At 46.6% G+C, this 24,771-nt stretch overlaps 1 protein-coding gene across 2 annotated transcripts in view; it reads right to left on the bottom strand.

Moving 5' to 3' along the window:
- The window catches only part of cep126 (centrosomal protein 126), a 216,556-nt gene that overhangs the window by 41,121 nt on the left and 150,664 nt on the right, over positions 1–24,771 (bottom strand). For both annotated transcript variants that reach the window (XM_038818758.1, XM_038818759.1), the window contains one exon: positions 10,977–11,107. In XM_038818758.1, the coding sequence (XP_038674686.1) occupies positions 10,977–11,107 (131 nt within the window). The remainder of the gene's footprint in view (positions 1–10,976; positions 11,108–24,771) is intronic.

The raw sequence follows: 24,771 nt of genomic DNA, 5'->3' as shown, positions 1-24,771 counted from the left end.
TTCTCGTCATTTTTGGGCGAGATCTGGAATTTGCCATCGGGTGCGGGTCGGGTGAATCACAAAATGGTTTGGCGCAAACCTTGATTTTGCCTTTTCCCGCTATTCAGCCAGCATGCCGGGTGGATGTCACAGAATCATGCCCCATCTCCCTGCCTTTTTCTCACACACGTGTAAAATTTCCCTTTACAAATGTCCATTAACTGTTCGAAAGCTACGATTGAATATGCCTCCACAACATTATCAGTTACTGCATTCCAGATACTACTCACTTCAAATTGGTTTTGTCTGGTTCTCAACCATTTGCCACTGGGAATAGTTTCTCTTGATCTACTCTGTCCATACCCCTCATGAATTTCAAAGCATCAATCAAATCTCTTCGTAACCTTCTCCTCTCCAAAGACCCAGTTTGGCCAACCTATCCAATCTCAAACTGAAGTCTCCCATCCCGAGTATCATTCTCATAAATCTTTTACACAGCTTTACATAGAATTTACAGTGCAGAAGGAGGCCATTCGGCCCATCGAGTCTGCACCGACTCTTGGAAAGAGCACCCTACTGTAGCCATCTAAGATGGACACTAACGAACACAAAATGGAAGACTGCAAAGAGTGCAGGGAAAACGGACATGTTAAAGAGCAAACAGCTTGCAGAGCAATTATGCATTGAGACAATTGCAGAAACCGGTTTCCCGACAGCTGCAGAGATCAGGCAGCGTTGTAAATGGAAAGCCGTTAGCATATTAATGAGGTGATACCGGGCCAGTCCCAGGTACAATGGACACAAATTAAGTATCAATCGATGCATTCAATAGCAGACCAGACACGGTGGAGCCAGAGAAGCCCAGGACAATAAGTCCTAAGAACCACCCCTGCGATCAAGGAACGGCCCTAGGATTGGGGGGTTCAAACCATATCGATTGGGAAGAGGCCCAATCGATCCCCAGCAGGTGAGGGAGCCCGCCCAAAGGGGCGCGGACTCCCTGGGACCTATAAAAGAGAGGTCCCACACATGGTTCAGTCTCCTGTCTCAGGTCTCCGACTCCAGCCTCCAGACCCCTGTCTTCTACATCAGCCGTCGAGCAGCAGCCGCCAATACGTAAGTGCCTAAACAACGACCGCTACCTGAAACCGGCATTACTTACACCCTTGCCGACTGATTGCGATCCGAAGCCTGCAGACCAGACCAGAACAAAGGCCTTGTTCCCTGACCTCGCAGTTCCTTCTTAGCTAAGTATTAGTTGTCTAGTGGTAGAAGTAAGTTTAATCTTTAGCGTGTGCATGAGTGTTATTATAATTGTGTTATAATAAACTCTAATTGTTTTGGACTTACTAATTGGTGTACAGCTTTATTGCTTTGAACTTGACCTTGATACTTGTGACGGTGTCTTTACGGCACCTGGCGACTCCAGAGCTTAGAACGTGAAACAGAGCCAAGTGAGTGTTATACACACTCACCCAAAACGAGCAACACTACCCCCTACCCAAGGTCAACACCTCCACCCTATCCCCATAACTCAGTAACCCCACCCAACACTAAGGCCAATTTTGGACACTAAGGGCAATTTATCATGGCCAATCCACCTAACCCGCACATCTTTCGACTGTAGGAGGAAACCGGAGCACCCGGAGGAAACGGGGAGGATGTGCAGACTCCGCACAGACAGTGACCCAAGCCGGAATCGAACCTGGGACCCTGGAGCTGTGAATCCATTGTGCTATCCACAATGCTACCGTTTCTACACCCTCTCCAATGTTTCACATCTTTCCTAAAGTGTGACACCCACTATTGGACATGATAATCCAGTTCAGGCAAAACCAGTGCTTTTCAAAGGTTAACATAACTTCATTGTTTTTGCTCTCTTTGCCTCTATTTACAAATCTAAAGATCCATTTCGAGATTTTCTGTCCTGGAGACGAATTGCTCCCACCAGTGAGAATTGGGACTGGTTTTTGCTGGCGCTGGGAGTGGGACCCAGGTGCGAGTCTCACTCCTTAACCATGCAAATAACTGCACGGAGGAGAGCTCGCTGGACAACAGTAGAGTCCTGGTGTCAGGCGGCCATTTTGAGAAGACCACCAGATCCCGAGGTTAGGTATCAACCTCCCATCTCCCACAATGCTAATCCTTCCCCCTCCACTCACCACTGTCAAGGCATCCTCACCCCCCACCATGGGAATAATGGGAATCCACCCTCACAGCATGCACATGAGGGTGACCCACCCCCTGCCACAACTCCTCCTGCTGTGAAAAAGAGGAAGTGAAACCATTGATTTTGATGTGGTAAGAAGCTGTCAGTCATAGCAAGAGTGTTTATAAACATTTTGGTTAGCATCAAAGCAGAGTAATTGAGGTGTAGTCAAGCACAAAGGGAAAGATAAATTTGGGCATTGAAACCAATCAGGAAGCACCCGGGGGTAGAGTCTTCTCTTAGGCAGGGAGACATATAGGGAGCTAGCTGCAGCCTTGTGGCTTCTGGCTGCTGTACAATTCTTCTTATTAATAATTCCTTTTGCGTTCCTAATGAAATCTATGAAAGTGCATCATTATATTTGGTGACGGGGATAAAATTATCATCACGCTGCTTCTGGCCTGCCATCTGTGAATATCCTGTTTTCATCTCAGTCTGAAAAAAAAAGTACTCAGTAGAATGCCTCTCTGTGCACTAATTGACCCATTTGTGATATTGAGATATCGCCAGACTCTGAGTAATGTAGAATCAGGAAAGGTGGACAGTTCCAAGAGGTGTAGGCAATGGAAAAAACACAGCAAGACGTTGGGTCATAATCCACAAGATGCGTGAGCAAGATGCAGAAACGTACCTGCACTTACATTGGCAGCGAGGCGGTCCGGAAGGCTCAGCATTTTGTAGAGGCTGAGGGACAGACACAGAATGAACCTGAATTGGTCGGCAGAGTCCAGGAATTTTGAAAGAAACATATACAAAAGAGAGTAAGCTTGCGAAGCAAAAGCTGCTTCAAGTTTTAAAAAAATGAACATAATTTATTGGAGTGGCGAGAAGTTGCTGCAAAGTTTTGTTTTAAAAAGGGAGCAACAGACAGTAACAGGTAAAAAAAACGTCCCAAGCAAACTGCAGTGACATGTCCCACAGTGCAGGAAAATCAAGAGGCTGAAACTGACAAGTTCCCAATCTGTAGTGTTGGGGGATAGCTTATGGGGGTTCCATAGCAGTGATTGCTGCACTGATGAACTTAATTCAAAAGAAGTGACATTTTCCACATAATAAATAAAGAAGACAAATTAACAAGTTAAACACAATGACAATTTGGATCATGAGAATGCTGGGTCTTCGAGAATGCTGGAAATCGACAACAAACTACACCTTAAAATAAACAAAAAAACGCACTCTGTATATTTCCAGTAAAAGACCAAAACTCCAGGGATTGCTGAAAACTTTCCATCAATAATAGTGGAAGTTTAAAATATTCAAAACAGGTTTGCATCAAACTCCAAAAGCACGGGAAAAACACAGAGAAAGCTGGCGGCTGCTCATATCTGAGAAAGAAAGATGGCAGTCTTAAAGCAGTAATACCCTTAAAGTGGCAAATCATTTAATGTGTAAATGCACTTAAAGTGGCAACCTCAAGAAGGGACAAACAGCTATGAACTGGAAAATTTGAAAAGACCTCAGATAGAGGGCGACTCTCAAAAAATGTCCATAAGCAACAAAGACCTTAAGGAAGTGGCAACGGAAGGCTTCAGAGGAGGCAACAGTAGACCTCAAGCAAGAGGCAACAGGGACCTCAGAAAAGAGGCAATAGAATATCCCAGAAGGAGGATGACGAGAACTCCCAAAAAGGCAACGGAAGACCCCAAAAGGAGGGCGACGAAAGACCTAAAAAGGAGGGTGATGAAAGACTCCAGAAGGAGGACAACGAAAGACCCCAGAAGGAGGGCGAGGAAAGACCTCAGAAGGAGGGTGATGGAAGACTCCAGAAGGAGGGTGATGGAAGACTCCAGAAGGAGGGCGAGGAAAGACCCAAGAAGGAGGACAACGAAAGACCGCACAAAAAGGGCAATGAGCGATTTGCAGAATGGAAACAAGTCAACACTTTGTCAGAGACAGACCTGACCAACAGTGAAGTCAAAAGGGTTAATAATCTTTATTGTTACAAGTAGGCTTACATTAACACTGCAATGAAGTTACTGTGAAAATTCCCCAGATGCACTTGTTCGGGTACACAGAGGGAGAATTCAGAATGTCCAAATGACCCAACAGGATGTTTTTCGGGACTTGTGGGAGGAAACCGGAGCAGCCGGAGGAAACCCACGCAGATACAGGGAGAACGTGCAGACTTCACACAGACAGTGACCCAAGCGGGAATCGAACCTGGGACCCTTGCGCTGTGAAGCAACAGTGCTAACCACTGTGCTACGACCGTTCCATTTGTGAATGTGTATCACCTCAGAAGAAACACAGAAATTAAAGACTTCAAAAGAAATGTAGAATTATTGAAAATAACGAGGAATCAGCAAAAATAAATAAAGCTCCAGAGAAGACATTAAAACAACAAGATGATTGCATAGATGATTTGGAGTTGGGAACCAAGTGCAATGTGTCCAAGTTTGCAGATGACACTAAGATGAGTGGTAAAGCAAAAAGTGCAGAGGATAGTGGAAGTCTGCAGAAGGATTTGGATAGTTTAAGTGAATGGGCTAGGGTCTGACAGATGGAATGCAATGTTGACAAATGTGAGGTTATCCATTTTGGTAGGAATAACAGCAAAAGGGATTATTATTTAAATGATAAAATAGTAAAACATGCTGCTGTGCAGAGGGACCTGGGTGTCCTAGTGCATGAGTCTCAAAAAGGTGGTTAACTGTTGCAACAGGTGATTAAGAAGCAAATGGAGTTTTGTTCCTCAGTGCTAGAGGGATGGAGTTTAAGACTAAGGAGGTTATGCTGCAACTGTAAAAGGTGTTAGTGAGGCCACATCTGGAGTATTGTGTTCAGTTTTGGTCTCCTTACTTGAGAAAGGACATACTTGTGCTGGAGGGTGTGCAGAGGAGACTCACTAGGTTAACTCCAGAGTTGAGGGGGTTGGATTATGAGGAGAGGTTGTGTAGACTGGAACTCTACGCGTTGGAATTTAGAAGGATGCGGGGGGGGGGATCTTATGGAAACATATAAAATTATGAAGGGAATAGATAGGATAGATGTGGGAAGGTTGTTTCCACTGGCGGGTGAAAGCAGAACTAGGGGGCATAGCCTCAAAATAAGGGGAAGTAGATTTAGGACTGAGTTTAGGAGCAACCTCTTCACCCAAAGGGTTGTGAATCTATGGAATTCCTTGCCTAGTGAAACAGTTGAGGCTCGTTCATTAAATATTTTCAAGATGAAGATAGATAGGTTTTGGAAGAATAAAGAAATAAAGGGTTATGGTGTTCGGGCCGGAAAGTGGAGCTAGTCCACAAAAGATCAGCCATGATCTCATTAATAGGTGGAGCAGGCTCGAAGGGCCTATTCCTGCTCCTAGTTCTTATGAAATGACTGACTTGGAAACATGGAAAATAAAAGTTGCAAAAATGTACAAAATGAAGTTACGAAGAACGAGAAATTAAGAAGACAACGAAGAATAAGCTGAACTCCATGAGAAAACAACTAGAAAATAAGAGCAAGTGCAGTGAATCAGGAAAATAAGATCTTGAAGAAAGCTTGGCAATGAAAAATTAACTGAAGAGGTAAAAACATTGAAGTTGACAGCAGAATCAGCAATTCAGACAGAGAAAGAAACTGCCAGAACAAAATTGCTGAAATGGTCACACTAATAGAAAAGCACAGGATCGAATATGATAAAATGGTCGATGAAAAGATGCTGAATTGAAATGCTGGAAAAAGAAGAAACTTTATCACACGACCGAAGGACCAGAAACAGAGTACTAGGACCATTCCTTCACACGTGACAGTCCGAGATTGTGAAAAATCTGCCAAGACCATATTTGGAACTGTACCTAGTTAAAGCTTACCAATAAAAGTATTTGTGTTAAACACACAAGCCTCAAGATCTTATCAATTAGCCATCACCACTGCTACACAAAAAAACTAGATTAAGTACATAATATGAAATTTTGGTGGTGGATCAAGTTAGATCTCTGGAATTATTGCCTCTGAGACTGGACCCCTGCCACACCAAGTAGGTATGGGGGAGCAGATCGTCCGTACATTCGTGGACCACTTGAGCAGTAGAGAGATGCTCTAGCAGTCAGTGTTGCCATCAAGAAATGTTTGAGCCCGTAAGCAACAAAGTACCTGATCGACCTGTTATACTCATAACTGATGTCTCCGTGGAAACAAGTAGCAACCAACAGCCTATGTCAGAAGAGGTACTCGTTATTGCAGTTCCTGTTTACGTCGATCCTATGGAAGCTTCTCAGACTACAGAATTATGCCTCTCTACAAGAAACAGATAAACCCCTCAAAGACTCTATTTATTATTGTCCAACTCATGTATATAATGTTCAGTTAGAATTTAGGACAGAATAACTTTGTTATTGAAGATTGTGTAAAGAGTTAAAGGGGGAGGGATGTGGTGATTTGTGGTGATTATGCCTTTAAGGGTAACACAGCAGATTAAGGGTCAACTGTCCTGGGGGGCTAATTGGCATGCAGAGTGTGGAATCACCCCTTGGGGTAGAGTCCTTGCTCAGGCAGGGAGAAATGTGGGGAGTTGGCTGTAGCCAAGCGGCTGCTGTACAGTTCTTCATATTCATAAATCATTTTGCGTTTCTAATGAAGTCTGTGAAAGTGCATCATTACACAATCCATGAGAGAGAAGAGCAGAATTAGGCTACTGTGCCCATCGAGTCTGTTCCACCATTCAATCATGGCTGATACTTTCCTCATCCCCATTCTCCCCATAACCCCTGATCCCCTTATTAATCAAGAACCTATCTATCTCTGTCTGAAAGCCTCCACAGTCTTCTGCAGCAAAGAGTTCCACAGATTCACCACCCTCTAACTGACAAAATTCTTCCTCATCTCTGCTTTAAAGGATCGTCCCTTTAGTCTGAGGTTGTGCCCTCTGGTTCTAGTTTTTCCCACAAGTGGAAGCATCCTCTCCATGTCCACTCTTTCCAGGCCTTGCAATATCCTGCAAGTTTCAATACATTTCATCATTCTAAACTCCAACGAGTACAGACCCAGAGTCCTCAACCATTCCTCATATGACAAGCTCTTCATTCCAGGGATCATTCTTGTGAACCTCCTCTGGACCATTTCCAGGCCAGCACATCCTTCCTTAGATACAGGACACAAAACTGCTCGCAATACTCCAAATAGGGTCTGACCAGAGCCTTATAGCCTCAGAATTACATCCCTGATCTTGTATTCTAGCCCTCATCCAAAGATGGTCTTTACTTTGGACCCCAATGCCTCAAACTCTTTCAGCAGAACATCATTCCTAGTTCTACCTATGTCGTTGGATCCTACGTGGATCAAGATATCCTCCATTCCACTCCCCTTCTCCAGCCATGGGAAGATGTCCTTACGATGCCCCTACCTGCGCAGACAACACCCGGTAATGGCTGTTGAGATGAGTGTCTATTCTTCTGACTATACTGTCCCCAAAAACATTGATTAAACACCTTTTGGAAGTCTATTTGTACCATATCAACCAAATACCATCATCGGCCTTTTACGTTATTTCATCAAAAAACTCAATCAAATTAAGTAAACATGATTTTGTGTAAATCTATGCTGGTTTTAATTAATCCAGATGGTGATTTTGGTTCATATTGTTGATGATACGAAAGGTTATAAAAATAAGCTTGAACCGACTGGTCTGTAGTTTCTGGCTTTATCTTTATTATGAACAAGGGTTTACCAGTTGCAATTCCCCAGTCCTCTGGCACAATCCCTTTATCCAAGAAGGATTGGAAGATCATAGTCATTGCTTCCACAATATCAACCCTGACATCCCTCAATATTCTGGGATGCATCTGCTCCGGTCCTGGTGACTTACAAACTTTAAATATAGCCAGCCTTTCTGGTACCTCCTCTTTATCAAAGTTTAGCCCATCCAGCATCTCAATTACCTCCTCTTTCACTGTGACTTCGGCCACATTATTCCTTGGAAAAGCCAGATACAAAGTAGTCATTAGAATATCAGCTATGCCGTCTGTCTCCGTTTGTAAATTTCATATGTTCCCTAATCGGCCATACTCGTTCCTTTTATCATCCTTTTACTATTTATAGGACTATAGAAAAGACCTTTGGATCTCTTATGTTAGCTGCAATCTCTTTTCATGCCTTTCTTTGTTGTTCCTATTATTTTATTAATTCTCCTCTAAACTTTCTATACTCAACCTGATTCTCACTTGTGTTATCAATCGGTCACATGCACCCTTTTTATGCTTAGATCTCATCTCTTTCATCATCCAGAGAGCTCTGGCTCGGTTTGTCCTACCTTTCCCCTTGTGAAAAAGTTCCTTAACTATCTGTCCTCTTTAAAAACAACCCTTTGTTCAGGTACGGGTTTGCCTACCAAACTCTTGATTCCAATTTATCTGAGCCCCATTCTCGCCCTCTGGCCTTCCCTCAAGTAATTACATTCACTCTTGATTGCTCCTTGTCTTCATTACTTGAACAAAAAAAAACAACTACCCCAATGTTTACAGGCTGCAGATATTCTGCCTTCTCCGTCCCCATTAACTAGTTTTATAGCTAGCAGGGTGACCCCTGCACAACCCACACCCCCAACAACAAAGCCCCATAGCAAGCCCAAGCCCTCCCCATAGTACAAAAATCCCACAATAAGTATAGATACAGATAAACCTTTTGGGGACTAAGTCCCCATGCTGGCAGGAAAACCGGCACCAACTACTCTGGCATCAACAGCCCCCAAAAGTGAGGAATTCTCCAAATTATTGGGGGCTAGGTTGACACCGGAGTAGTTGGTGCCCGGCGGCGAAGGGCTGCCGTGAGTTCGCATATGCACGGAACGGCTGGCATGATCTCGCGCATGCGCAGACCGGTCGGCGTATTTCCACACATGCACGGGGATTCTCTTCTCTGCGCCAGCCCCCGGGCAAAAAGGCTGAGCCCTATAGGGTCCCAGCGCAGAGGAAAGAAGGCCCCCACAGAAACAGCCCACCCACAGATCGGTAGGCCCCTATCATGGGCCAGGCCACCGTGGGGGCCCCACCCGCGGTCGGATCATCCTGCACTCCCCCCAGGACCGCCCTCACACACGTACCTGCCAGGTCCCGCCGTGTGTGATGTGAGTAATTCACGCCGGCGGGACTGGCCAAACTGGACGGCCACTCGGCCCATCGGGGCCCAGAGAATCGCCGGGGGGTGCCGCTATCAATGGCCCCCGACCAGCGTGGCGGGAATCCCGCTGGCCCTCGAAAAACAGCGGCGTAGAATAGGGCAGCGAGCGTCGGGGCGGGATTCGTGTCTCACCCGGGGATTCTCCGACACGGCGCAGGGCCGGAGAATCCCGGCCAACGTCTTAGTCCTTGAGCACTTTCTTCACCCTCAGTCCATGCTTCTTGATGAACTAATTTGCATCCTCCAACACATCAAAATAGTAATCTATTTTCTTGAATGTTACAGGAAGACGAGTCGGGTATGCCATACTAAATCTTACATTACTCTTATACAGTGTGGCCATGGCATTATTGAATGCCGCATGCCTTCTTGCCAGCTCTGCCCCAATGTCCTGTTAAATCCTGATGGCGCAGCTCTCCCATCGACAGTCTCAAAGGTCTTTTGCCCACCTCAGGACCCATTCCTTATCCTGGTACCAGTGGAACCTGACTCGGATGACCCGTGGTAACTCCTAGATCTAGGCTTGTCTCAGTGACCGAGGGGCCTGGTCCAATTCAGGAGGGGACGCCTAGACCCATCCCCCCACCAACTTTCCAAACATCCTAGACATGTAGTCTGTAATGTTTGAGCTCTCCAGACCCGCCGTGAGCCCAATGATTCTTAAATGTTGTCGTCTGGAGCGGTTCTCCAGATCGTCCACCTTGGAATCAGTGGACAAGTCTTTCTATCTCCATCTTCTTGGCTTGAATGATAGTCTGTGGTGAGTGCAGCACTAATAAGCAGGTCCAGCTTGTGAGGCTCTTCAACGCAAATCCTGCCCCCAGTGAATCAGATGCCAGATGGTCCAGAATCGTTTAAGCCACATGTGAACAGCGTGCTGACCTGAAATTTGACTGCATGGCGCTCCCAGTGGGAGCATGAATTCTACGCAATTCACTTCCAGTTGGTGAACATAGGGCGGGTTTCTCCGTCCCGTCGCCACCAGATTTGTGGTGCGGCACGCCGTCGGGATTCTCCATTTTGCCAGCTGGTCAATGGGGTTTCCCATTGTGGAGCAGCCTCACACCATTGGGAAACCCCTGGGCTGCCGGCAAAACGGAGATTCCCGACGGCGGAGAATTCAACCCAGAGTCTCCCAAACAGAGAACCCAGCCCATGTTGTCTGTGTGTGTGTCTCTGTGTGTGTGTGTATGTATGTTATATTAGAGTGGGGTGAGTTGGAAAGTGGAGTGTTGGATAAATAAGTTACATTTTGTCAGTTTAATTCTTTTACTGTTAAATAATGAAAGGTTTTTTGTGTCTTAATGTTACAAACCAGGTGACTACATTTTATTGAGCTCAGCCAAGGTCCTCAGGTATTTCAAAATAACATTTAATTTCACTTGTGTTGCGACTCCGGGTCAAGTGGGGCTGGAATTGACCATACACTAGCCCAGGGGGTCGTGACAACCTGTTTCTCTCTCTGCAGATGCTGCCAGATTTGCTTACTTATCTAGCATTATCTGTTTTTATTTCAGATTTCCAGCATCTGCAGTATTTTAGTTTTATTTGTTAAAATTATATTTTGGTGATGAAATTTGTTTCAGTCTTCTTTAAGAAACAAATTTTACACGCAAAAAATTCATACATTTTAAATAACGTGGTATATTTTCAGGGAAATTTGTGTATATTATTATTATGAAAGTACCTGTGTTATTTGACCAGATTTATGTGTGGTCGAACCAATATTCATTCTTCTTTGCTCAAGAAGAGCTCTGTGTTTTGTTCCATTGCTGCATGTATCCATGGGGTGCTTTCTTCTAGCAGCAGTAACAAATGCTATAGGGATTAAAGATATAACAATAATGAACAGCTGAAAATACAAGATGTATTTCACCAAAAAATTTAAGACATCCTAATCCATCAGCTTGGTACATTCTGGCGCCTTGGAGGAAGGTCGGCACAATAACTCTGAAGATGGGGGCAAAATTCTCTGCCTCGCGACATCGCAAATTCAAACTGTGATCGGCAGAGAATCAGGCATTGTACCAAAATCGAGGTTCGTGCCTGGCACCGATTTGGGAGCCATACCCTGGTCCCTCCCTGGTAGCAGTAATGAGGTTTGCGCCCCACACTAGCAGGGGCATGCAAAACTTGCATATGCAGGCATTTCAATGTATTCAGCGCATTTGATCCAGTATGATCCGCACCACTGCCCCTCTCAGATGGAAATCACGTGGGTGCAATTTACTGCAGGTATTTGCAAACTAGGCGCCATGGGTGCTGAGGGGCCAGAGAAGGTAAGCAAAATTTGAAAATCTGTTAAAAATTGTAGCGCTTGCTGGAGAGGTGGCTGCCAGGGCCCGGGGGAGTAGCGGGGAGTGACTTGGTGATAGCTCTGTGGATTTGTGATGTCCCCCTCAAGATCAGGATGGCCTGGCTCAGGCTGCCATTACAGTATTGGTCTTGAACACATCCATTTGGTACAAATTACAGGACCTGGCTTTACACTCTGCTGACTGCTCACTCTGCTGACTGCTCACTGTGTCCTGCAAATGTTCAGAGAGCCTTTGGTCATTTGGGAGCCCACTCAGGCCAGGCCACTCCTCTGGAAACCCTCAGACCCCCAGCTGACCCATCAAAGGGATGGGCGTGGCCAAGCTCAATCAGTGGCACACCAGGTGCTGACACTCCTCAGTGCACTCATCAGAAGCACATCCCCACTGCAGAGGAAGCTGGGAATAGCAGAGCTCACCCCAAATAAAGGACATATGCATCGTGGCCTTTGGCGCCCTCCCTGGCACACTGCCCCTCTCAGGGCCGAGGCCTCACCAGTGACGCCATCAGCTAGCTCACTCCGCAGGACCACTTTTTGTCCCCAAGTCCTGCCTGCCCACTTCTCCCATCCATTCTGCCCTGATCAGGTTGTCACAAACTGTGGTCAACCAGGACTTACATCATACTGCAGCTAAGTTCCAGCTGATGCCCACGCCTCTCACTCAATCCCATCTGTAGGACCGGGTGGCACACAAGCCTCTAAGCATGGAGGCAATTCGTGGCACGCAGTAACTCTCACCACCACACAACCAGGTGCCACCCTGCTGGCAGGATAATACATGGCCCACCCAATGAGGACACCCACAGTGGACCCCACGTGGGAAACAGGATCGGGGCCACAGAGCTTATTGCTGATATGGGTTGTGGCAGCTACTGGCACCCCTGTTGACAGGGATGGGTGGTGAGGATAACATGTATTTTCTCCCCCTGCAGAGAATTAATTTTGGAGTACAGCCAGCAATGCTTGCTATCTACCTGGCTGCAGATGCTGTTACAGGTGCAGAGAGTCTGGAGGCATAGGGCCTGCTCAGGGAGGACCTTGCACAAGAGGAGCCTGCCTCAGAAGAGCAGGGGCCAGCCAATGAGACTCGTGTGTCGGCCGTCCAACAGGCCGAGGAGGAGGTGCCGCATCAGGCCATATGTATACCATCGGCACCTGTCCTTTGAGGAGCTGCCGGACTGCGTGTGCCGCCAAAGACATTGGCTAATAGGGAGACTGTGCGCCACCTGTGCCAGATGATTTTCACAGTAACTTCATTGCAGTGTTAATGCGAGTCTACTTGTGCCACTAATAAAGATTATAAAAAATTTGGTGCTCAGCTAAAGTTCCATTCACTGCAGCGGCTGTCAGAGATTGCCACCAGAGCGAGCGATGGACAATTCCGGTCCAGTTATTCATTACTGTTCAAATGCAACACATAATCAGTTACCAGCATGGTCTGCCAGTTTGGGCTGGGCTTTGGGGTGCGGTTGGGTGAGTCAGATTGGTTGGGGCCTTATGGGCCGGGCCTGTCTGGTTGTGTTGGGTCAGGTCTTGGGTGGGGGTCATGTCTTGGGGGTCCCATCAAGACAGGATGGGTCAGGCTGGTGGGGGGGCAGGGATGGGGGCTGTCTGGTCAGATTGGGTTGGATTGTGCCTTTTGGGGGTGAGAAGGGGATGAGGGAGTGGGTCAGGCCTTGGTGGGCAAGGATGGGTGAAAATTACGTTGGGTTTGTTTTTGGAACAGGAGGTTGTTTGGGTTGGGTTGGGTTCAGGTCAGTTAGGGACTGGGGGTAGTTGGGGGTAAGTCCCCTGTGGGGAACGAGGAAGTCCAATGAAGTTGGGTGGACAGGGATGAAGTCCCGTGGAGGGAGACAGAGGTTTCAATGGCGGTGCGCAGGGAGGTGTCATCAGGGGGTGTCCCCTGAGGGATGGGGTACTTTGGGAGATGTGGGGTGGGGAGGGAGCAGGGATGGGCAATGTATATCTGTGTAATAGTCATCCAGAAGCTAGAAGTCATTTAAATTCTTCTAACTTTTTCTGGGTAACTGTTGATCTAAAAATATTGGCTCTTTCGATTTGCGATTTCAATCGTAATTTTTGGATGGTTCCCAGTTCAGGGGAATTGCACTTCCCAGGCAATTGCTATGTAATCCTTACCTGCGAACCTCTTGGTGGGAGGGGGTTCCCCATCGCATCTTTCGGGTACCCCCAGATATGATGCCTTGGAGCTCAGAAGTTAGGGCCCAATATTTTCAGTGATGGTTACCGTTTTGGCAGAGCTTCCACCAAAACTGCAATAGATCATTCACAGCTGATATCACATTTTAAAGCATTTTATTCTTCGCCTTGTCTGGGTCTCTGCTGAAAATTAATGCTGGGATAAAGGTTAAATGCATGGCTTAAAGAATGCTTTGGAAGTCAGGGGTTTTGATTTGTGGGATGTTGGCTCCAATACTGGAGAAAGAGGGAGTTGTTTTGTTTGGCCAGGCTCTGTTTAAACTATGCTGGGACCAATGTTCTGGTGAACCGAAAAACTGATGCAGTGGATGTCTCAGAAGCAGCAAGAGAACAGTTCAGGCTGTAGAGAAGAGTAGAAATTTGGGTAAAAATAAATCAGGAAGGGGCAGAGCATTTATTGAAGGTAATAGAAACATTAGTGACTTCAGAGAGAAAAAAAGTTAATGCTAAAAGTTCATGGGGCTGGATTCTCCGCCGTCAAGATGCTCTGTTTTGCCGGCAGCCCGGGGGTTTCCCGATGGCGTGGGGCTGCCCCACAATGGGAACCCCTATTGACCAGCTGGTGAAATGGAGCATCCCGCTGGCGTGCTGAATCAGAAATCTGGCGCAGCAGGATGGAGAATCCAGCCTCATATCTCAATGTGAAAATTTGCAACAAATTCAATTAATTAATAGATCATACAGAAGTTAATGGGCTTGATAAGATTATAAGATGTTATTGCATACTGAGCAAGGTGAGGAACCAAACATTCCAGGATACTTGACTTTTAGAAAAAATAGGTAAAATGGAAAAGGGGGGCAGGACAATCTGGATAATAAAGGATAGCATAAAAGCTGTAGGAAGGGTCAGAGATCAGAAGATCAAAGCACAGGACGGAGTTCTCCTATTTTGTCACCAAGTGCAGTGACGGGTGGATCTAGCACCGCCTGTCCTGCCAAAAATAGCGGGATCTTGTGCCAGATTCTGCATTTGAAAGTTCATTAATTATGCATAAGTGAATTCCCCTCTGACTCTCCTGCCAGACCGCCAGCTGATTTGTTGGCAGCTGACCAATTTAAACACCAGTCCAGCATACTTATATCATTTTCCAGCCCGCCTGTCTTCACCAGACCATGCAGGATGTCAGTCACCCAGAAGAAGCCTGTACCTGATTCAACCAGCGTCCCCTCAAGCCTATCACCTGCATGCCGCCCATGCCCCCTTGGACCTCTACCCACTGCATCTGGAGTCTTTGTACATCTCCTTCCAGTAAACGATGTGGTATCCCTCTGAGTCCCTTGTCTGTGAGCTTTTCATGCAGCCATGTTGGGTCTAGTTTCCCTCCCATTGGTCTTTGCTCTGCCTTCCATTTGTATTTTCTTCATCTCCTTCCTTGTCCCTCTGCCTGCCTTCATGATCCATCATTCTTCCCCCCAACCTTGCATAGCTGTTTCCATATTGCCCCTTGTCCTTGTTAGGCCACTCCCCCCATCCCCACCTTGCACACCATCCGCAGTTGAACTTCAGATCTTTGTTGCGGTGTTATGGTGGTAGTATGAGTCCTGCAGCACAGTCCTGCCCAGGCAAACACTGCAGTGTAGCACCAGGGGTGACTGGATGCAGAGCACCATAGCCAGCATGTGACCCAGAGAGAGAGTCAAGGGAGGCAGATAGGGAGAGGTCCCAAAAAGGGGAGAGGGTACAGGGAGAGGTCCCAAAAAAATGAAAGGGACAGAGACATGGGACAGAAACAACAGAACCTATTTAAGAAAAATGAAAGGAGCTGAGAACGAGGCTCCAAGGGAAAGGGCTGGAGAGAGCAGACATGAAATGAAGTGGGCCCGGGAGAAACCCTCTTAATTAAAGCGGGTGAAGTGGAAGCTCTGAAGATCAAAGAGGCTCAGGTAGATTGGTGATTCTGTGCTGTTGGCTCTTGGGGCAAAGGTACTCCTTTGCGGCAGCAGTAATTTGCTTGGAATGTTCGAAGAGCTGAACTGTGCTTGTGAATTGCGTTTGAGTGTAGTCTCAGGAATCTAGGGGATCGGAATCTCAGAAGACGGGATTGAAACCCTGAAGTGGGCCACCGTTGAACCGGTCTGATTTGAAGTGCCACTTGGAGAGAATTCGAAAGCGTGACATCAAAGGTAAAGATTGGAAACCCTCGTGAGAGAGACTGAATTCAGTGAGATTGGTTGACTAATGTCCTGTTAGCCGTGCCATGTGCTAGCGAGACGAGGAACAGGGAGAGAGAGTAGTTGAACACGTGGCTACAGGGATGGTGCAGGAGGGAGGGTTTCAGATACCTGGATAATTGGAGCTCATTCTGGGGTAGGTGGGACCTCTACAAACGGGATGGTCTACACCTGGACCAGAGGGGTACCAATATCCTGGGGGGGGAAATTTGCTAATGCTCTTCGGGAGGGTTTAAACTAATTCAGCAGGGGGTTGGGAACCTGAGTTGTAGCTCCAGTATACAAGGTTGAGAGTAATGAAATCATGAGTAAGGTTTCAAGGTTGCAGGTGTGTACCGGCAGGCAGGAAGGTGGTTTAAAGTGTGTCTACCTCAACGCCAGGAGCATCCGGAATAAGGTGGGTGAACTTGCAGCATGGGTTGGTACCTGGGACTTCGATGTTGTGGCCATTTCGGAGACATGGCTAGAGCAGGGACAGGAATGGTTGTTACAGGTTTCGGGGCTTAGATATTTCAGTAAGCTCAGGGAAGGTGGTAAAAGAGGGGAAGGGGTGGCATTGTTAGTCAAGGACAGTATTACGGTGGCAGAAAGGACGTTTGATGAGGACTCGTCGACTGAGGTAGTATGGGCTGAGGTTAGAAACAGGAAAGGAGAGGTCACCCTGTTGGGAGTTTTCTATAGGCCTCCGAAAAGTCCCAGAGGTGTAGAGGAAAGGATTGCAAAGATGATTCTGGATAGGAGCGAAAGTAACAGGGTAATTGTTATGGGGGACTTTAACTTTCCAAATATTGACTGGAAACGCTATAGATCGAGAACTTTAGATGGGTCCGTTTTTGTCCAATGTGTGCAGGAGGGTTTCCTGACACAGTATGTTGATAGGCCAACAAGAGGCGAGGCCACATTGGATTTGGTACTGGGTAATGGTACAGGACAGGTGCTAGATTTGGAGGTAGGTGAGCACTTTGGTGATCGTGACCACAATTCAGTTACGTTTACTTTAGCGATGGAAAGGAATAGGTATATACTGCAGGGGAAGAGTTATAGCTGGGGGAAAGGCAATTATGATGTGATGAGGCAAGAGTTAGGATGCATAGGTTGGGGAAGGAAACTGCAGGGGATCGGCACAATTGAAATGTGGAGCTTGTTCAAGGAACAACTACTGCTTGTCCTTGATAAGTATGTACCTGTCAGGCAGGGAGGAAGTGGTCGAGCAAGGGAATCGTGGTTTACTAAAGTAGTTGAATCACTTGTCAAGAGGAAGAAGGAGGCTTATGTAAAGATGAGACATAAAGGTTCAGTTAGGGCGCTTGAGAGTTGCAAGCTAGCTAGGAAGGACCTAAAGAGAGAGCTAAGAAGAGCCAGGAGGGGACATGAGAAGTCTTTGGCAGGTAGGATGAAGGATAACCCTAAAGCTTTCTATAGGTATGTCAGGAATAAAAGAATGACTAGGGTTAGATTAGGGCCAGTCAAGGACAATAGTGGGAAGTTGTGCATGGAGTCTGAGGAGATAGGAGAGGTGCTCAAACAATATTTTTCGTCAGTATTCACGCAGGAAAAAGACAATTTTGTCGAGGAGAATACTGAGTTACAGGCTACTAGACTAGAAGGGCTTGAGGTTCATAAGGAGGAGGTGTTAGCAATTCTGGAAAGTGTGAAAATAGATAAGTCCCCTGGGGCGGATGTGATTTATCCTAGGATTCTCTGGGAAGCTAGGGAGGAGATTGCTGAGCCTTTTGCTTTGATCTTTATGTCGTCATTGTCTACAGGAATAGTGCCAGAAGACTGGAGGATAGCAAATGTTGTCCCCTTGTTCAAGAAGGGGAGTAGAGCCAACCCCGGTAACTATAGGCCAGTGAGCCTTACTTCTCTTGTGGGCAAAGACTTGGAAAGGTTTATAAGAGATAGGATTTATAATCATTTGGAAAGGAATGATTTGATTAGGGATAGTCAACACGGTTTTGTGAAGGGTAGGTCGTGCCTCACAAACCTTATTGAGTTCTTTGAGAAGGTGACCAAACAGGTAGATGAGGGTAAAGCAGTTGATGTGCTGTATATGGATTTCAGTTAAGCGTTTGAAAAGGTTCCCCACGGTAGGCTATTGCAAAAAATACGGAGGCATGGGATTCAGGGTGATTTAGCAGTTTGGATCAGAAATTGGCTCGTGTAAGAAGACAGAGGGTGGTGGCTGATGGGAAATGTTCAGCCTGGAGTTCAGTTACTAGTGATGTACCACGAGGATCTGTTTTGGAGCCACTGCTGTTTGTCATTTTTATAAATGACCTAGAGGAGGACGTAGAAGGATGGGTGAGTAAATTTGCAGATGACACTAAAGTCGATGGAGTTGTGGACAGTGCGGAAGGATGTTGCAGGTTGCAGAGGGACATAGATAAGCTGCAGAGCTGGCCTGAGAGGTGGCCAATGGAGTTTACTGCAGAAAAGTGTGAGGTGATTCATTTTGGAAGGAGTAACAGGAAGACAGAGTACTGGGCTAATGGTAAGATTCTTGGTAGTGTGGATGAGCAGAGAGATCTCGGTGTCCATGTACATAGATCCCTGAAAGTTGTCACCCAGGTTGATAGGGTTGTTAAGAAGGCGTACGGTGTGTTAGCTTTTATTGGTAGAGGGATCGAGTTTCGGAGCCATGAGGTCATGTTGCAGCTGTACAAAACTCTGGTGTGGCCGCATTTGGAGTATTGCGTGCAGTTCTGGTCGCCGCATTATAGGAAGGATGTGGAAGCATTGGAAAGGGTGCAGAGGAGATTTACCAGGATGTTGCCTGGTATGGAGGGAAGATCTTATGAAGAAAGGTTGAGGGACTTAAGGCTGTTTTCGATAGAGAGAAGGTTAAGAGGTGACCTTTTTAAGAGGTTAAGAAGCATACAAAATGATCAGAGGATTAGATAGGATGGTGATGGCTAGCACGAGGGGACATAGCTTTAAATTGAGGGGAGATAGATATATGACAGATGTCAGAGATAGGTTCTTTACTCAGAGAGTAGTAAGGGTGTGGAATGCCCTGCCTGCAACAGTAGTGGACATTAAGGGTATTTAAATGGTCATTGGATAAACATATGGATGATAAGGGAATAGTGTGGATGGGCTTTAGGGTGGTTTCACAGGTTGGCGCAACATTGAGGGCCCAAGGGCCTGTACTGCGCTGTATTGTTCTTTGTTCTAATGATGAAGTGCCCCATTTGCCACTGCCAGACTGCAGGGGTCCCCCAAGCGACCTGGGGGTTGTGACCCTAGTCAGTGACTGACAGTCTTATTGAGCCAGACACAGACCCTGTTTTGCTGCTAACCACAATGTTTATAAACACTCTTACTGTGACAAACCGTTCCTCATCACATCAAAAGCAGCTAAATGGTTTCACTTCCTCTTTTTCACAGCAGAATCCATTTTGTTCTTCAACTTTCAGGCAGGGGTCACTGAGGGGGGGTCTGATGAGAGTCTCTAATGGGGATGACTTATGGCGTCTCTGAAGGGGATTTGTTGGGGGTGGGTCTCTTATGGGGGGCTGGGTGAATCCATTCACCCTCATGCGTGCGGGCTGTGGGGTGTGACCAGTTATTCCCATGGTGGGGGGAAAGATGGCCCTCCTTGTCAGCGGGAGGGGGCAGGATTAATGTCCTGTGGGATGCCTGCTGCCGGACCTCAGGATTGGGGTGCCCCCTCAAGGTGGTGGCCTGATACTGGGATTCCAGTAGAACCCGGTAAGCTCCCCAACACATAGAACATAGAACATAGAACACTACAGCGCAGTACAGGCCCTTCGGCCCTCGATGTTGCGCCGACCTGTGAAACCATCTGAAGCCTATCTGACCGACACTATTCCATTTTCATCCATATGTCTATCCAGTGACATGGCTAAGGAGTGCGACTTGCACCTGTGTACCGCTCCCAGCACCAGCAGAGACCAGTCCCGAATCTCTAGCGGTGGCAGTATGTAGTCTCCAGAACGGAGAATCTAGCCCATTGTAAATTGTTTTATCTTTCTCACCTTGGCTAAGATTCTTCGTTTTAGGGACTATGTTCTCCTGCTGGAGCTGAACTGCACCTGTTGATTTGCATTTGCTGTAGCAAAGCGATTCCCAATTTTTAGCCATGCAAATTTCTGGAAGAAGAGGATTGTGAGGGCTCCCTAGGAAATCGTGCTATCGGGCTGCCCATTCAAAATGGCGAGCCATGTTTATAAACACCAAGCTTTGATTGACAGCCCCTGGATCATTTCAGAGTTAAGTGCTTTCCAAACATCTCCCTTCATGGTTGAAGTGGTCAACTGTGAAACTAACAGCACTTAACTCTGTTTGAAATAGCCCAGGAGCTGTCAATCAAAGTTAAATGTTCATAAACATTGAGATTAGTTTCACAGTTCACCACTTCAAAGTTATTCAATCATGAAGGGAGATAAATGAACAATGCTGACGCCTGAGGGGGTGTGGAAGCTGTCAATCACAGCCTAGCAAACTCAATATCAAAGATAAATGAACAAATGGCTTGCAGATCAAAGATCTGAGGAGGGTTAAATGCAGCTGACTGGTTTTCTCTTTCCAGGAATTGACAGATGCTGCTTCCTCTGCCTGAGCCAGCAGATGTATTGCCCAGGTGAGCGTTAAAGCAGTACTTTTTTTTTCATTGCCCCTGTCTGGACTGCTCTCCAGCTTCCAGACAGGGCTCACTCTTCTGGGGGTGGCTTCCTGATAGGGGTCACTCTTCTTGGGGATCTGTGGGAGGCTCATTATTTAGTGGTTCTCTTTGGGGTATCATGTTATTTAGGGAGTCTGTGTGGAGTCTCTTTATTTAAGGGTTCTCTGCGTGCTTTCTTTATTTAGGGGGTCTCTGGGGGTTCTCTTTATTTAGGGGATATCTTTATTTAGAGGGTCACTTTAGAACATAGAACATAGAACATAGAACGATACAGCGCAGTACAGGCCCTTCGGCCCTCGATGTTGCACCGACATGGAAAAAATCTAAAGGCCATCTAACCTACACTATGCCCTTATCATCCATATGCTTATCCAATAAACTTTTAAATGCCCTCAATGTTGGCGTGTTCACTACTGTTGCAGGTAGGGCATTCCACGGCCTCACCACTCTTTGCGTAAAAAACCCACCTCTGACCTCTGTCCTATATCTATTACCCCTCAATTTAAGGCTATGTCCCCTCGTGCTAGCCACCTCCATCCGCGGGAAAAGGCTCTCGCTGTCCACCCTATCTAACCCTCTGATCATTTTGTATGCCTCTATTAAGTCACCTCTTAACCTTCTTCTCTCTAACGAAAACAACCTCAAGTCCATCAGCCTTTCCTCATAAGATTTTCCCTCCATACCAGGCAACATCCTGGTAAATCTCCTCTGCACCCGTTCCAAAGCTTCCACGTCCTTCCTATAATGAGGCGACCAGAACTGTACGCAATACTCCAAATGCGGCCGTACTAGAGTTTTGTATAACTGCAACATGACCTCATGGCTCCGGAACTCAATCCCTCTACCAATAAAGGCCAACACACCATAGGTCTTCTTCACAACCCTATCAACCTGGGTGGCAACTTTCAGGGATCTATGTGCATGGACACCGAGATCCCTCTGCTCATCCACACTACCAAGAATTTTACCATTAGCCAAATATTCCGCATTTCTGTTATTCTTTCCAAAGTGAATCACCTCACACTTCTCCACATTAAACTCCATTTGCCACCTCTCAGCCCAGCTCTGCAGCTTATCTATGTCCCTCTGTAACCTGCAACATCCTTCCGCACTGTCAACAACTCCACCGACTTTAGTGTCATCTGCAAATTTACTCACCCATCCTTCTGCGCCCTCCTCTAGGTCATTTATAAAAATGACAAACAGCAACGGCCCCAGAACAGATCCTTGTGGTGCGCCACTCGTAACTGAACTCCATTCTGAACATTTCCCATCAACTACCACTCTCTGTCTTCTTTCAACTAGCCAATTTCTGATCCACATCTCTAAATCACCCTCAATCCCCAGCCTCCGTATTTTCTGCAATAGCCGACCGTGGGGAACCTTATCAAACGCTTTACTGAAATCCATATACAGCACATCAACTGCTCTACCCTCGTCTACCTGTTCAGTCACCTTCTCAAAGAACTCGATAAGGTTTGTGAGGCATGACCTACCCTTCACAAAACCATGCTGACTGTCCCTAATCATATTATTCCTATCTAGATGATTATAAATCGTATCTTTTATAATCCTCTCCAAGACTTTACCCACCACAGATGTTAGGCTCACCGGCCTATAGTTACCGGGGTTATCTCTACTCCCCTTCTTGAACAAAGGGACCACATTTGCTATCCTCTAGTCCTCTGGCACTATTTCTGTAGCCAATGATGACCTAAAAATCAAAGCCAAAGGCTCAGCAATCTCTTCCCTGGCTTCCCAGAGAATCCTAGGATAAATCCCATCCGGCCCCGGGGACTTATCTATTTTCACCTTGTCCAGAATTGCCAACACTTCTTCCCTACGCACCTCAATGCCATCTATTCTAATAGCCTGGGTCTCAGCATTCTCCTCCACAATATTATCTTTTTCTTGAGTGAATACTGACAAAAAGTATTCATTTAGTATCTCGCTTATCTCCTCAGCCTCCACACACAACTTCCCACCACTGTCCTTGACTGGCCCTACTCTTACCCTAGTCATTATTTTATTCCTGACATACCTATAGAAAGCTTTTGGGTTTTCCTTGATCCTACCTGCCAAAGACTTCTCATGTCCCCTCCTTGCTCGTCTCAGCTCTCTCTTTAGATCCTTCCTCGCTTCCTTGTAACTATCAAGCGCCCCAACTGAAACTTCACGCCTCATCTTCACATAGGCCTCCTTCTTCCTCTTAACAAGAGATTCCACTTCTTTGGTAAACCACGGTTCCCTCGCTCGACCCCTTCCTCCCTGCCTGACTGGTACGTACTTATCAAGAACATGCAATAGCTGTTCCTTGAACAAGCTCCACATATCCAGTGTGCCCAACCCTTGCAGCCTACTTCTCCAACCAACACATCCTAAGTCATGTCTAATGGCATCATAATTGCCCTTCCCCCAGCTATAACTCTTGCCCTGCGGGGTATACTTATCCCTTTCCATCACTAACGTAAAGGTCACCGAATTGTGGTCACTGTTTCCAAAGTGCTCACCTACCTCCAGATCTAACACCTGGCCTGGTTCATTACCCAAAACCAAATCCAATGTGGCCTCGCCTCTTGTTGGCCTGTCAACATATTGTGTCAGGAAACCCTCCTGCACACATTGTACAAAGAATGACCCATCTAATGTACTCGAACTATATCTTTTCCAGTCAATATTTGGAAAGTTAAAGTCTCCCATAACAACTACCCTGTTACTTTCGCTCTTTTCCAGAATCATCTTCGCCATCCTTTCCTCTACATCCCTAGAACTATTAGGTGGCCTATAGAAAACTCCCAACAGGGTGACCTCTCCTTTCCTGTTTCTAACCTCAGCCCATACTACCTCAGAAGAAGAGTCCCCATCTAGGATCCTTTCCACCACCGTAATACTGTCCTTGACTAGCAGCGCCACACCTCCCCCTCTTTTGCCCCCTTCTCTGAGCTTACTAAAACACCTAAACCCCGGAACCTGCAACAACCATTCCTGTCCCTGCTTTATTTAGGAGATCTCTGGGAAGCCGCATCATTTAGGAGGTTTTTGTGTGTGTGTGTGTGTGGGGGGGGGGGGGGGGGGGGGGGGGGGAAGGGGGGGGGGGGGGTGGTGGTGGTGGTATCTTTACTTAGGTGGTCTATGGGGGTTCTCTGTATTTTGGGTGTCATCTCTTTATTTAGGGTGTCTCTGGGGGTGTCTCTTTAAGGAGGTCTCTGGTGGGGGTGAAATGGGCTGGTCTTGCATTGTGGGGGGAGAGTGGCCATCCGATGGATTTTGGGGGCAACTCCCTTGAAGAATGACCCCTTTGGCCCAGGGCGAGGTCCACTGTGTCATATACACACTTGTCAGGACCAGCACTAATTCTCGCGAACATCAAACCCAATGCAAGCGGGGTTTGGGTGGGGGGGGGGGGGGGGGATGTCAGAAACAGGTCGGCACTTAGCGCCGATCCTGTTTTGACCCTGCGCTGGATTCTCTGCCGTTTCGGGGAATGCCACTACCGGTGGTGCAAGGAGGGGAATCTAACTCCTTGAGCAGTAAATTTATTTTGTTTGTTCAAACCATGTGGAATCTTGTAGCTTTACTCCATCTAAAATCTCAAACTGGATCTATTTTAAACAAAATGTTATTAGTCCCTAACCGGATCTCACCAGCAACTTAGGAGTCTGGCCAAGGTTCATAAATCAGAATTTCAATCAGAAAACAGCAAAATGCATTGGTGTAAGGGTTGGCTTTGGTAGATTTAGAAAATACATAGAATCATGGAATCAGTACAGTGTAGAAGGAGGCCATTTGGCCCATTGAGTCTGTACCGACCTTCCGAAAGAGCACTCTACCCAGGTCCACTCCCCTATCCACCCCGCCCTGTTTTCGTAAACGAACATGACTGGACACTAAGGGGCAATTTAGCGTGGCCAATCCACCTAACCTGCACATCTCTGGATTGTGGGATAAAACGAGAGGAAACCTACGCAGACGCAGGAAGGATGTGGATGTTCATACAGAGAGTCACACAAGGCCGTAATTCAAAAAGGGAAGATAATGCAAGGCAAAACGGGGCAAGTAAAGAAATAAAAGATGTCTTAAGGAGAATTTAAAAAGTTTTTTCTTGGGATCTAGGTGTCACTAGGT

This window comes from Scyliorhinus canicula, chromosome 14 (genome assembly GCF_902713615.1).
Source record: "Scyliorhinus canicula chromosome 14, sScyCan1.1, whole genome shotgun sequence".
NCBI classification, from domain to species: domain Eukaryota; kingdom Metazoa; phylum Chordata; class Chondrichthyes; order Carcharhiniformes; family Scyliorhinidae; genus Scyliorhinus; species Scyliorhinus canicula.
The sequence above is the reverse complement of the archived record's forward strand: the minus strand, read 5'-3'. Positions and strand labels throughout refer to the sequence as shown.